The sequence below is a fragment of the Silene latifolia genome, chromosome Y, assembly GCF_048544455.1.
Source record: "Silene latifolia isolate original U9 population chromosome Y, ASM4854445v1, whole genome shotgun sequence".
Taxonomy (NCBI): domain Eukaryota; kingdom Viridiplantae; phylum Streptophyta; class Magnoliopsida; order Caryophyllales; family Caryophyllaceae; genus Silene; species Silene latifolia.
This window is the reverse complement of record NC_133538.1, coordinates 7,640,468-7,654,839: the sequence shown is the minus strand read 5'-3', so window position 1 is coordinate 7,654,839 and position 14,372 is coordinate 7,640,468. Positions and strand designations below refer to the sequence as shown.

The 14,372-nt window shown below is 37.9% G+C and overlaps 1 protein-coding gene across 1 annotated transcript; it reads left to right on the top strand.

The window, feature by feature from the left end:
• The first annotated feature begins 1,837 nt into the window (after positions 1-1,837).
• On the top strand, positions 1,838-14,093 carry LOC141626341 (methionine--tRNA ligase, chloroplastic/mitochondrial-like). The gene is made up of 12 exons (XM_074440210.1): positions 1,838-2,239; positions 4,008-4,151; positions 4,389-4,538; positions 5,596-5,763; positions 7,758-7,882; positions 8,736-8,829; positions 9,589-9,687; positions 10,485-10,665; positions 10,915-11,030; positions 11,929-12,084; positions 13,462-13,590; positions 13,685-14,093. Exons 1-12 carry the CDS (start codon positions 1,964-1,966, stop codon positions 13,847-13,849), a joined length of 1,803 nt encoding a protein of 600 aa, XP_074296311.1. The 5' UTR covers positions 1,838-1,963; the 3' UTR covers positions 13,850-14,093.
• The last annotated feature ends 279 nt before the right edge of the window (positions 14,094-14,372 follow it).

The following is a 14,372-nucleotide window of genomic DNA, read 5'->3' as shown; positions in this document are numbered from 1 at the left end:
AGCCAATGATAATCATAAGACAATAACGAAACAACATTTAAAAAGTATAAGTTTAGTGAAAGAATACAATCCAAAACCAAATGCCCAAAATACGGGTTACATGTTCTCAAAACAACTGTCTAATCAACTAAATGGAAAAGTCTGACAAACTACTAAAGCTATAGCTGAAGACTCTATCATTGAAGGTGACACATCCCAGCTAGCCCATGTATCTCGACTCATACCTGCTCAACAACTGCTCACCATCCCCGAATGGATCAACACAGTTTTTAAAACAATAAACGGGGTCGGTACTAATCACACAATTTATATCTCAACAAAACAACAAACAACACAGCTCAATCGTCACAGATGTACTCCGAACTCCATCACCAACTCCAAAATACTGACTACACACTAAAGTGTGTAGCCCTGCCAGAGTACCCATCGCAACAGGTTACTCCTTGCCGCCAGTGGGGGACCACAGCCGTTCCCACCTAAGCCCCGCTCATCTCCGTCGAGCGATAAACCCAAATCCATTAATGTGCACATCCCTTCTGTGGCGGGTTCCACAGAAGGCGAATAATGGGCGTGAAGCCACTCCCGCAAGTGACTCCACTCAGCCAGGGGCGCACCCCGAAGAACACAGACAGATATAATCAATCACAACTACTAAACAACAATAAAAACCAACAACCGTCACAATCTTCGTAGGATAACAATCAATAATCACAAATCACTATCAACACATTATGGTACTAATACTGAGTAGGGAAACCCTACCTGGAATGCAATACAGTCAGACGATCTCAACAGCTGTTATCAAAAAAGCCTCCTCTACGAATCCTCCTCTACGAATCCTCCTCCTAACATAACATCGCATATATCACAAACCACACAAAACTAACACAAATCCCCCAATTCCCAAAATTAGGGTTTAACAAGACTTAATTAAATATAACAAATTCGGTACGTAGATCTTACCCTCGACGCAAGGATCACAAAGGTGTAAATAAAGATGAATTCCGACCTTCCAAGCTCCGGGATTTGTCAATAATGCGATGGGTGCGAAGTACGTAGGTTGAAATCTCTTTTGAAAGTAATTAGGTTTGTAAAAGCGTATTATGAAAGTGACGGAAGTGTTTATATATTAATTCGCATTATTAACAAAACCCGACAAAACATCATCCGCAAACCGGGCTACTCGATCGAGTAACTGACGTACTCGATCGAGTGCGGCCTACTCGATCGAGTACCGAGGCTACTCGATCGAGTACCCAACATGTCAGAAACTATTTTAAATCGCAAAACACCCTTATTCGACAGAGTAAGGCCCACTCGATAGAGTATCCATAAACTCATAAAACCGTAGTATTACAATATAAACCATGAATTTTCACTTGAAAATAAAAGATAAAGTTCTCAATATAAAAAGACAAGTATTCAAGTTAAATCAATAAGTGAAAGTAGTATTGGAATTTAATTTTAAAATCTGAACTTTTAAGATCGATACAAACCAGGTAGTTGGCGTTGGCGGCAGCTAATCAATCATCATTCATTATTTGTGGTTTTAATCGTTGGGTGGAAGCAGGTAGTGGTGGCGAAAACCGCGACAATGGTGTATCGGGAACGGAAATGAAAATCGTGAACGAAGGTGAGAGGATGTAGATTGTAGAGGCAGCAGATTAAGTAGTACGGTGGTGGTGAGGTCGTGGGATGCGGAGGCGGTGCATAAGTCGGCGTTAATAACAATGGATTGAAGTAGTGGGTGGTTTGCTGTGACAATGAGGTAGATGGGTTATTGGGTTTTTGTAAATTTTGTATTTATATTTCTTCTTCTTGTTGGGCTCTCTTTTTTGTTGGGCCCGTTCCTATAGGAGAGTTACTGTTTTGAAAAAAATTAGTCTTCCAGTCTTCCCTATCTTCAGCCTTGGACAGTGAAGACACAACACACAGAAGAGAGGTTTGAAGCGCAGAAGCGAAAATGGCAGGGAAAATGCAGAGTATACAAAACAGTCTATGGGTTCTGTCACCAATGTCTTCAATCAACAAACCCGCCTTCAATTTCATCAGAAAATCCATCAATTTTCAGTCAAACCCATTATTCCCCTCCTTCCCAAAATCACCAATGTTCTGCTCTTGTACTGCTGATTCTACTGACAACTTTGTCCTTACAACACCTCTTTATTACGTCAATGCCCCTCCTCATATGGGCAGCGCTTACACCACCATTGCCGCTGACGCCATTGCTCGCTTTCAGGTATCAATTATCAACCCCAACTCACTAATGTACCCTTTTTGTTCTTAATTATGAGTAAGCAACGGGTAAGTATCTCCCATATGGTAGATAAGACAAAATTATAGTGCCTAGAGTCACAAATGAGTTATCTTTATCTACCTATGTGGGTTTTATTTGACCCGTCACAAATGAGACTTTGTGCTTAATTATTCCTGTTCGTTCTTACCTTGTTTTTTATTTGAAAGGATTGATAATTATTTGTCATGTTGATGGTGATAGTTTCATTGTACTCCCTCGGTCCCGGTCATTTGTTATCCTTTTCCATTTTGGGTGTCTCAGTCAATTGTTGTCCTTTCAATTTTAAGAATGAACTTATGAGCAATTTGATCATTCACACTTAATTTGTTCCACTTGTCATTTAGTAATTGTTCCCTTCTTCTTTACTTGGTTTTGTGCCAAAACCAAAAGACAACAATTGACCGGGATGGAGTGTGTATGAGTTTAATGAGGTGCCACAGTTCTTCACTATCTTATGCCTTAGTTTGGAACAATGTTTATTTAAATGCTATGTTTATGCTAGAATTTCAGTTTTTAATAGAGCCAAAACTCATTATCTTCGCTTTTGAATGAGTAGGAGTAATTGAAAATGAGTCACCAAAAGTTGGTGGCGGTTTTTTTCCCTCTCTCTTTTAAAGTATGAGTCACTAGATGTAATTTTCGTTATGGGTCATTTGGAAACGGCCTCTTTAGGTTGTTAACACAAGGAGAAGTTTGTGTACATGCAACTTTCCTTACCTCGCCTTTTGCTAGAATCCTGTCTTCCGACAAAGTTTAATACACAGAGCTCTGTTTAATGTTAGGTTGTTGCTTTCTCCAAAATGCAAGCAGCTCTTAAATCAGGTGAGATGGGTCTAAATTGAGACAAAAATGAGTTTTCAAGGTTTTGGGTCAGCATTTACTCGCCTTGTCTCACCATTGATTATAAAGTAGCTGCATTGAATTAAGTTGCTAATGCACTGTGTTTGAATTTGAAGTTTCAGCAGTTGGTTTCGATTTAAAATTTTTTTGTCATTGCAATTTTCTTGGTCAAATATAATATTTTTCTTTTTATTGTAGCTTAATTTGATCTTGTTTGTTCTTAGAATTGAAATGAACTTCTGCTGATATTATACATTACTCCCTAGTCCTTCCTTTTCACTTTTATTGTCCTCTTTTCTCCAAAATTTATTCCAAATTAATTGTCCCCTTTATATCAAAATGATATTGTCCCATTCTTCTTAATTAATGGGGTAGAGCTGTAATTTTACCCTATTTCTTAAATCCTTCCCCAAAATAGAAAGTAGGAAAATAAAAGTGGAATAGAGGGAGTATCTTTTAATTGCAATGCACATTGATGTTGTATTAGCTCATAAATGAATTGGACATATTTAGAATGGGCAAGTATAGGACTATCTGGGGATTGAAGTATGATGTGTTTAAGGGAGAAGAAGAATTGTGAAATATCCTTTTGATAAAAACCTAAAATCTTTTGTCACGAAGGCTTTGTGCCATAGCTAATAAAACTAGGGAGCACCTAATCCCACGGCCTTTGTGGCTAATCCACAGAGGTCTGCAGTACATGCGCCTCTCACAGATCTCCGTGAATTAGTCACGTAGGCTGCGGCGTTAGCATTGCTGCAATACAATGATTGTGGTTGGTTTCATCAAATTTTGTGCTTGGCACTTTTATCTTGTTAATGGAACAGCAGTTAACTAATGGTTGTTTTGAACCTATTATGATCGGTGGAAGAGGTTATTGGAGAAAAAAGTAACATTTATTACTGGCACTGATGAACATGGAGAAAAGATTGCTACTGCAGCAACTGTAGCTGGTTTGAGCCCTAGCGAACATTGCAACATCGTGTCTCTATCTTATAAGATGCTCTGGAAAGAGGTACTCTTATAAGACTTCTTTTACACAATAGTTTATGTGCTTGATGACTGAATGTTTTTGGTCCTTATTTAATCGTTACCCTTCTTGATGTCTCTTCTTTATCCTTCATTTGTACTTACTAAAAAGAGAAAGGATACAATCATACAAGGCCCGATCGCCGATCGGTTTGTCTATGAAAACTTCAAATTGTCTTAGTGACATACTTACTTAAGTACTCTTCATGCTTGCTTAGTGTAGCTGGATATTGCTTATGACAAATTCATTCGAACAACGGATCCAAAGCATGAAACAGTTGTTAATGAGTTCTACTCAAGAGTTCTTGCAAATGGGGACATTTATCGAGCTGACTATGAGGGGCTTTACTGTATCAATTGTGAGGAGTACAAGGTATGTTATTATATATCAATTTCTCAACAGTAAGTGAATTGCATACATTGTAATTCTAACCTTTGGAGGCAAATGGTAGCACCTGGTGTCTATTCCTCTGCTATCTTTTCTTTGTTTATAGCTAGAAACACTAGCACCTGTTTCCTTGGCTAGCGATGTTTGTGTTTTTTGTATCTAGTTTCACCAACGGGTATGAGTAGATAACTATTTATTACCTGTCCATTAGGTCAGGAAAGAATATTGGTTCTTCAGTTAACTAAGGCATATTGTGATGATTACAGTGACATGCCAAGAACATATATGCTAGTGAAAGTTTTGGGTAAGACCGTCTTAAGGTCCTATGGCAAGTTAGAATAATACGAAGACATGGTTAGGAATTTAAGGTTCAGGGATGCTTTTGAAGTCCTTACTTGAAAAGTACATGGAAACTGTAAAACCTTGGGGTCCTCAATTCGGGTACGGGCCGGTTTATTTGGGTCGGGTCATTTGGGCAGGATCTATTTTGCCAGGACTACAATTAACCATGACATCAAGTTCACATCGTAGCATTTCTATAATCTCGTCATCTACACCACCCATAGGCATCCTCCGGTGACGCAGTGAAAACTGCATCATAACCAATATAGTTCTTAACGTAAGTTAATGATCTATAATTCTATATCTTGCCCTAAGATATGAGACCTTATCTTGTGTTGAGCGGTTGAGCCTGGCCTAGTTACCCTGTTCACTTGACCCCTAGCAAATCACGTATTGGTTTGAGCGTAGTCTGTCATAGTGCTTACATAAAGTTTATATAAAAGACACTCCTAAGAACATGTCGTGCATCAGATGTGGCGTATTCAATCTATTCATATCGTTTGGCAATCTTAGAGTATGGCAATAAGAACTAGCTGTTATATTGCTTCATATTTTGATTTATGAACTAAATGGGAAGAGAATTATCTAGTCTTGTAACATGGAGCTACATGCGTTTGATATGTATCATTCCCTTATACTTCTATTTGTACTGTGCTATTTACAAATTAGTATTTACTCAAATAGTTTTCGGAATTTACAGGATCAGAAAGAATTAGGTCCAGATGATTGTTGCCCAATTCATCTTAAGCCATGTATAGCCAGAAAAGAAGATAATTACTTCTTTGCTTTATCAAAGTACCAAAAGCAGCTGGAAGACTTCTTGTTTCAGAACCCCAATTTTGTTCAGCCCGCTTCTCGTCTGAATGAAGTAAGATAGTTTCTCTTCTTGTGGCTCACTTAGTCCATTTTCTTTTTATGTTGGGTCTATTGTGTCAATGTTACTAGACAAAGTCCTTTCACTGATTTTAAGATCATTGGGCCGTACATGAATATACATTCAATATACATGGGAAGTGTGGGCGTGCTAAAATTATATAAGAAGGTTAGAGTAGGCGAGTGGCATCTATTGAAGATAAAATGCGAGAAACGTGCTTAGATTGGTTTAGGCGTGACAAAGGGATCCATTGGTTTTGGAGAATTGAAGGATGGACGTGTAAGAGCTGTAAGCTGTGATGCTCAGATTCAGATACTAGGATCCGACACGAGTCCCATGTCCACACCCCCATGTGATCACGGGTATGGCGGAGGGGTCAGCGTCGAGTTCCAGCTTCACAGGCTGTAAGAAGGGGATTAGGAAGGCCATAATTCTTGTATACAGGTGATTTAGAAACATGCGACTTTGGGATTCATGAACTTATGGCTTTGGATAGAATTTTGGAGAGAGAATACATGTTATTTCATCTTTTATCTTCCTTTTTCTATAATATTTTGAGATGGTTGATGCCAGCAAACCTAAAAGGTATAAGCATGAAGGCTTATAACAGATAGCACGATGTTACAAATATTGTAGGTTGAACCACTTTCATCATCTTGAAGTCTTCCTTTCTTCCTCTCGAGTGTTCGCTACTGAACATGCATGACGCTCATATAGATCCAGATTACTTCATACACATGAAATTGCTGAGGTATTGTAGCTGCTTAGCTTCAAATCCACAGTACAACAACAACAACAACAACAACAACAACAACAACAACAACAACAACAACAACAACATCAGAGCCTTAATCCCAAAATGATTTGGGCTCGGCTGACATGAATCATCCTTTAGAACCTTCTATGGGTGAACGCACACCTCAAAATGCGAATAGAAAAGGGAAAATGAAAAACAAAGGGAGAGCGAAAATGTAATGCAAAGTCAAGTTAAACTTACAGGTTTTAAAATCGAATTCCGGATTTCTTTTATAAAAACTTAAAGTTTAAATCGAGAGAAAAGATTAAAACGATTTTGAAAACCGAAATAGAATTAAGGATCCGAAATGCCTTAAAAGTAAACGAGTAAAATATATAAGAAAGTGGTTGGGAAAAAAAAAGTGTAATAAAGGAGAGGAACAAATAATTTTTTTTTTTTAAATTAAATAAAAGCACTAAATATGTCAGAAAAACATCAAATACTAAAAATCCACATGTATCCTTTCCCTCCATTGTGCCCTCTCCGTCACCATACTCTCCTCAAGCCCCAGAAATCTCATATCGTGCTCTATCACTCTCAACCATGTCTGTCTCGGTCTTCCTCTACCTCTAGGGACCTTTTCTGTTCTCCAAGTCTCCAGCCTCCTAACTGGTGCGTCCATAGATCTCTTTCTCACATGGCCAAACCATCTTAGTCGGTTTTCCATCATCTTGTCCTCTATTGGCGCCACTTTTACCTTTTCCCTAATCACCTCATTCCTTAATCGATCTTTCCTTGTATGTCCGCACATCCACCTCAACATACGCAACTCCGCCACACTCATCTTTTGAATGTGACAATGTTTCACGGCCCAACACTCGGAACCGTAAAGTAAGGCAGGCCTAATTGCCGTGCGATAAAATTTTCCCTTTAATCTTTGGGGCATATCTTTTTCGCTTCAAATCCACAGTATTTCTGCAAAATAAGAGCAGCCTGTCGTTTGGGTAATTAAGCCTCATTTTCCTACAAGATAAAAGGCGTTAGGTGCACTGAGGCATTTTCTTAAGGCATTCTGCGTCTCGTGAGAAAAATTATATTTATCTCGTGGGAGCAGGACAATTTGCATTACTTGCTACTTTTTAATTTATTTTCCCTTAAGAATTAACCCGTAGCATGCATTTACATCTTTTCTACGATTTTCATGAGAAAAATTCACAATCTTTAGTATCCTGTATCTAATGTAACATTGTAGGTTCAAGATTGGGTTAAAACTGGACTGAGGGATTTCTCAATTTCTCGGGCAGCTGTTGACTGGGGGATTCAAGTTCCTGATGACCATAACCAAACAATATATGTTTGGTTTGATGCCTTATTAGGGTAAATTTCCATGCGGTTTTCGACTTTCTTTTGCTAAAACTCGTTAAGTTTGACAGCATTTTACGTAGTTTAATGTGCATAATTTAGACAGAAAAGCAAGAAAACAAGTGCTAATCCTGTTTGGGAAAGGACAAAGTAGTTTAGGATTTGGGTTAGCAACTGCCACATCTTGTCCTTTTATAGTTCCGCCTCCGCTTTGGAAATAATCAAGTTTTACTCATATACTTACTATCTGATTTTGTTAATTAGAGATATTGTAGCATTGCTTACCATATTCTGGATCATTGAGTGCCCTCTTCTTTTTGTGCACTCTCGTTACTATCCTAGTTAAATGGTGCTTGTACATTTTGACTGTTTATTTGACTTGAATTTATTATTTTGGACTATTCTTATTTTAGATTAACATCTCACTAGAGTTTCTTTTGCTTATATCTCTTTTTTTTATGCTCATGATACCCTTTCTTTTCCAACTTTGCCCCAGGGAGAAAGCTGTCCTCTAAAACTCTTTATTTCTCATTATAAGCCTGTCTTTATGTATTTAAAGAACATAAACGAATGGTCTTAAGCATACAGATCAGTTCCCTTTCAATATTATACAGCATGTTAAATCCAGTAGCATATTAGAAGATAATGAAATGCAGATAACTTTAAATCCCCGTGGAGGGCAAGCTACTGCAGTCTTCTCTATAAAATATGGGTGTGATCTGCTTCTTTTTTCATGCCATTTTTTGTCCCTATCTTTCCTTTTTGTGGTCGTGGTATACATGTTTTATTACCGCTATGTTGCGTTGTTATGTTTTCTACTTAACCATGGTGCTATGTTCAAAGTTTGATTCCTTCTTACTTTCACTAGGTATATATCAGCATTATTGGAGAATGAGAAGCAACCCAGTTTACAAAATGCAGTTGCTTCTGCCTGGCCTGCTTCACTGCATTTAATTGGCAAGGTAAGTCGATATGGTTATGCTTCCTTTCTTCTTACTCATAAATATAACAATATATGTTGTAGCTCTTTCACTTTGATTATGTTTATTGGTCATTTTATGCTGATCTTGTTTTTTTATTTTTCTGTATTTTGGCTGTCTGGTTCATCAGTTTTAGGGGTCTGATAATGGTCGATTCATCAAATGAAGTGACCACTTCTTTTCGACAAATGATAGAGGATATCAATTCAGCTAAGAGGGATTGGACCAACTAAATGAACTTCTAAGAGGAACAACGGTGGAATTTAAGTAAAAAAAAGAAATCCATCTCATTGAATTAAGCTTGTGAAGCTACATAAGAACTAGAGGGTATAGCCACCCATATCAGACCAACGTTACATGTTCTGCGGTAGGCTCCAACAGCCTCGGGAACAGACTACACTTCACTGTATCAGCCTTGGCATCGCGTTGTTAGTGAAACAAAGTCATGAATTGAGAATCAACTCTCTCAATCTGTAACAAAATTCTAAATGGTATGAATAAAGCAAAAGGCTCATTTAACTATTTGTGTTTGCAATTCTGGACACAAATCATTATGGGTCTTGCGATAAAACCTCTCTATTTTAAACGCACATGACTGACATGAATTACGTAAGTGTGATCCCCTACCTCGCAATAGTCAGGAAGCCTTTTAGACATTGGGGTAATATTGTTGTATATGACTGCTCATGATAAAATGACAATTGGCTGGACAGCTGTTTAGTAACTGTTGTCATGTTACAGGACATCCTACGTTTTCATGCAGTTTATTGGCCAGCTATGCTAATGTCAGCCGGATTAAGCCTTCCAAAAATGGTCTTTAGTCATGGTTTTTTAACAAAGGTACACCACAATATCCAGATGTATTGCAATTTGTTACAGTTTGTGTTGATCAACTAATCAGTTATAGTAGTATTAGTTACTCCATTTCTTGAGGTATTATTTTGTTTCTGCTACTTAAATATCAAAAGGGCTGTGTCAAATATGAAAACCTACACAAATTGATCAAGGGCTCAAGGCTCATTATAAGTTTGATGAAAAGATGGCAGTCTAAATGTAGTACTAATCTGTACTTCTGTCCTGCAAATTAATTTTCACTAAAAAGATTATGAAAGATAGAAGTCTCAATGCGATGTTAGTTGTATTACACATTACTTTTGATCAAAACAGTACTCCCTCTGTTCAATTCAGAGTTCCCCATGAAGTCATTGCACAAATTTTACGAAACTAAATAAGAAAAATAATAAACTGAAGCAAGTAGGGCTCAAATGTGCTTTATTAAACAATAAGTATGTGCAAATGGGGTTCAAATGTTACAGTACGGCCATGCATGGGACCAGACATGAAACATCCACGTCATGGCTAGATGCATGGTCATTTCCGGATGAGGAGATCTTATATACAGATGAGTAATCATGGGACCTATACTTCGACGGGGCCTCAAACATGAGAGGATATGGACTAGGAATCCTACTAATCTAACTCTTGGAATTGAATGGACGAGAAAGTAAAACGTGTCACTTGGAATAGAATGGAGGGAGTATGATTTCACTTGCTGGACATATATTTAGTTTCTTTCCTATAACTTTGCTTCTATATTTTTATTTTACCCAGCGATGCTTTTTATTTTCAAATTATAGGATGGTATGAAGATGGGAAAATCCTTAGGAAATACTATAGATCCAAAAGAGTTGGTGCAAAAATTTGGTGCTGATGCAGTTCGATATTTCTTCCTGAGGCAAGTTGAATTTGGCAGTGATGGGGATTACTCAGAGGATCAGTTCATCAAAATTGTTAATGCACATCTTGCAAACACGATCGGTAATTATAGATATCCTCCCTTATAAGCAAAAATAAATTTATTGTATGCAGTTTTTTTTTTTAAAAAAAAAAATTGGATCACGATGTAATAAAACATATTACTCGTTAAACTGGAATCATTTTGTTTCATTGTGAAGTAGCGAAATCATTTGATCAATTCTTGACCCAGTTTTAATTTTGGCTCATTCAGAAACTGTGTTGTTTAGTGGTATTATTAACAATGTTTCTCATGGCAATTTTTATATGCAGGGAATCTTCTCAACCGTACTCTTGGGCTTCTAAAGAAGAATTGCGAGTCAACATTAGCTGTTGATTCAATTGTTGCAGGTGACGGGAACTCACTGAAGCTCAATGTTGAAAATCTGGTGAGGCTTGGTTTTATTCAACTTTTTACGGGAACATGAACATATACACCAAAATGATGAGTTGTAGTAGAGATTAATAACGGATATGCCATTGTCTTAGACTCTGCAGTTCATGTGCAAAAACGAATTCGTGAACCTAAATGTCATATTACTTCACTATGCTGTAGTTTCTCTTCTTGCTATTTGTGACTATTCTTCTACTTTACAATTCCTTTGTTCTTTGGAAGCAGCTACCCATCGTAGATAGTACATAAGGTTTGATGAGTCCAGATATCTGCTTTCGCTTCTCAATTCTAAGAAAAAAGTAATATTTGAGAATTTTGTTGTACTGATTGTATGTGTGTAAGCATGGTCTTAAATCCTAAACCCATCACCTTGTTCCAATGAAGTTGGTAAGGTTACGTGGGCCGCATTTTGAGCCTGTACTAGTGACATTTGTGTTTCAACGGTTGAAGGCAGTATGATGACTGATTTGGAGATGAAGTCTCAAACAAGGATTTGATACCATTTGTGTAAAATTCTTTAGCCTAACTACTTCATTGCCTCTACTTGCTGCATGTATTGTCTCATCTTCTTCTACGCTAAATTCCTTGTTTAATAGGGAGAATTGACTGTAGTCTTGGGCACACAGATAATCTCATATTATGTATGAGACATGCTTGATAAAGGTTGACATGAATTTCATACCTTTCTAATTTCTCATGTAATTTTTATATATATATATATATATATATATATATTTTTTTTTACGTTAGTAATGAACATGTACAGACCGAGAAATACCCTAGTCTCGGAAGGCTTTCTTATGTTGGTCTCAAAATTCGGAATCTACAAAATTGCCTAGTCCACTATCATTGTACTGGCTCATCTTAACTCAAGACTCTTGCCGCTTTGTTAGGTTGAGAAAGCCAGTATGCATTATCAAAAACTGTCATTATCATCTGCTTGTGAGGCTGTCCTAGAAATTGCTAATGCTGGCAATCTTTATATGGATGAGCGTGCGCCATGGTCTCTTTTCAAGCAAGGGGGAGCTGCTGCTGAAGCTGCTGCCAAGGTTCCTTTCCTGTAAACTGTTTACTTAAATTATTTTATCAACGAACGTGTCTTCGAGGGTGTGAATATCTTTGTCTAGACTTCTTAGGTAAGTTCCAGTTAGACTTGTTAAATTCTAAAATGAGCCTGGGCATGGGCGAGGAAAGATAGTCGAGTCCAGCCCAAAGAATGTTACATCCCAGAACCATTCAGCAATGGCCTTAGTGTGGGTATATTTTGACAGTTTGGAGCTCCTCGGCGAAATTCATTAGGAAATTTGGCTTTATTCTATTAAGTTTTTTTTTTTTCGGAAATATTATTCTATTAAGCTTAAATGGCAAGGGAAGGCTTGCCCCAATTACACCCTTGTGGTGGGACCCTTCACCGGACCCTCGCCTAGCGGGGACGCCATCGTGCACCAGGCTGCCCTTTTTTTTTATTATTCTATTAAGCTTGACTAGGGTGAATCCACCTTGCTGTATACAACTATACATCCATCATTAATCCAAATCAGCAAAAACAATGATGTTCCCCCAACTTTATAACACAATTAGATAACCAGCTTCCCCTACCTAATTACCAGCTCCCACACGAACCCCACCTCACCCCTTCAACCACCATAAAAACCCACCTGCTACCACCAACAACCAGCCCACCCCTTCTAAGTGTTCTAACTCAGCCACCACTGAACTCACTGGTTTTCGGCGACCTTTCGACACACTCTCCTTCCTTAACTCTTCCCTACCCAACCCAATAAACCATCTCAACACACCATCCACTACAAGCACACAGCGCCGAAACATCCACCCACCTCCACTACGAGAAATTCCAAAAGATAAATTTTAAAAGTAATAACATGTTTCTTCAAAAGTAATTCTCCTTGTTTGAATCTAATGGGCGTTACATTCTTAATAAGGCACCATTTTTCATTATCGATTTAAGTTAATTCATCAAAATTATGAAGGTAATATTCTTCAATTTAGCCATTTCAGTTATGGACGTTACATTGGAATCTTATGAAGTTTGATACTTGAAGATTGTTGCTTTCAAACTTCACAATAAAACTCGCTGATACTTGAAGATTGTGCACCATCTCGAATGATGATATACTTCAGCAAAGCAATTTTCGTAAAAAAATTGATGGGGGTAGGAATAGTTGGTAGTGGTGGGTGGCCGATTATGGTGGATCGTATTAGAGGATGCAATGGGGGGATGCACAGTGACGGTAGAGATGATGGAGGGAAGAGATGAGATATAAATGAGGGGTTGAGGTGGGTTTTATTAAATTGGGTTAAGGTTTTTAATCATGACATGACATTAGTAAGTTGTCTCATAGTGTAAGGCAGTCTTGTTATAGAATTTGTAAGTCTGAATTGGTAATCTTCTGATGGTATTGCAGGATCTAGTGATCATATTGGAAACCATGCGTATAATCTCTATAGCACTATTACCTATTGCTCCAAGCTTATGTTGGAGAATATATTCACAGCTCGGCTACTCAGAAGATGAATACAGATCTCTTACTTGGGTATCTCTCTCCTGCTTGCCTTTCTTCCCCAACCTTTTTCTTCCACCAAACGCTTCGACTCTTATTGACTGGTTTTGGTATGTTTCATCTTCAGAGTGATACAAAGTGGGGTGGTCTGAAGGCTGGACGCATCATGCCTGAACCAAAACCCATCTTTACTAGGATTGATCTCATCACAGATGCCAATGGTCTTAGGCCCGAGCCTATTAAAAAGACCTCAAAAAACAAAGTTAAGAAAGCCAAGGCTCAAAGCACTTAGAATCTCGGTTCTTCAGTTGCTATTTTTTCAAGTGAAGTTTCTGCAAAGATTACCTGTCCACGTTTCTTTTGGCAGTTAACCCGTCTCTCTGATTTCTGGGATTACTGCCCAGTCTCGACTTTTGATAGATTTAGTCAATTGTAGCTCACTTCATATATTCTACAGAGTACTTGGGATTACTCAACTACAAAGTGCTCTTTCAATATTGGATCTTTAGCTATTTATTGCCATTTTGCACCATGTTTTTCTGCTGTTAATAGTGGTATCAAAATTTGCAAGAACGGGCCGGAAATCTCCCATTTATTGTTTGCGGATGATTCTCTCTTCTTTATTCGAGGCGACTTTGGGGATTTGGACTTTCTTATGAACATAATCGATGAATACTGTGTTGCCCCTGGGCAATGCCTTAATAAAGATAAGTCCTCTTTACTTTTCAGTCCAAATTGCTTCACTTATGACGGTCAAGAAGTGCTTGACTGAGTTTAAATTTGCTCACAAGCATGATCTTGGCAACTATCTTGGC

What these genes read in the sequence shown, in the direction of transcription:
- LOC141626341 (XM_074440210.1), top strand. Translation starts at nt 1,964, where the DNA reads ATGGCAGGGAAAATGCAGAGTATACAAAACAGTCTATGGGTTCTGTCA. An exon ending in GTCATGGTTTTTTAACAAAG is followed by an intron (nt 9,688 to 10,484) that starts GTACACCACAAT and finishes TTCAAATTATAG; the next exon opens with GATGGTATGAAGATGGGAAA. An exon ending in CTGCTGAAGCTGCTGCCAAG is followed by an intron (nt 12,085 to 13,461) that starts GTTCCTTTCCTG and finishes ATGGTATTGCAG; the next exon opens with GATCTAGTGATCATATTGGA.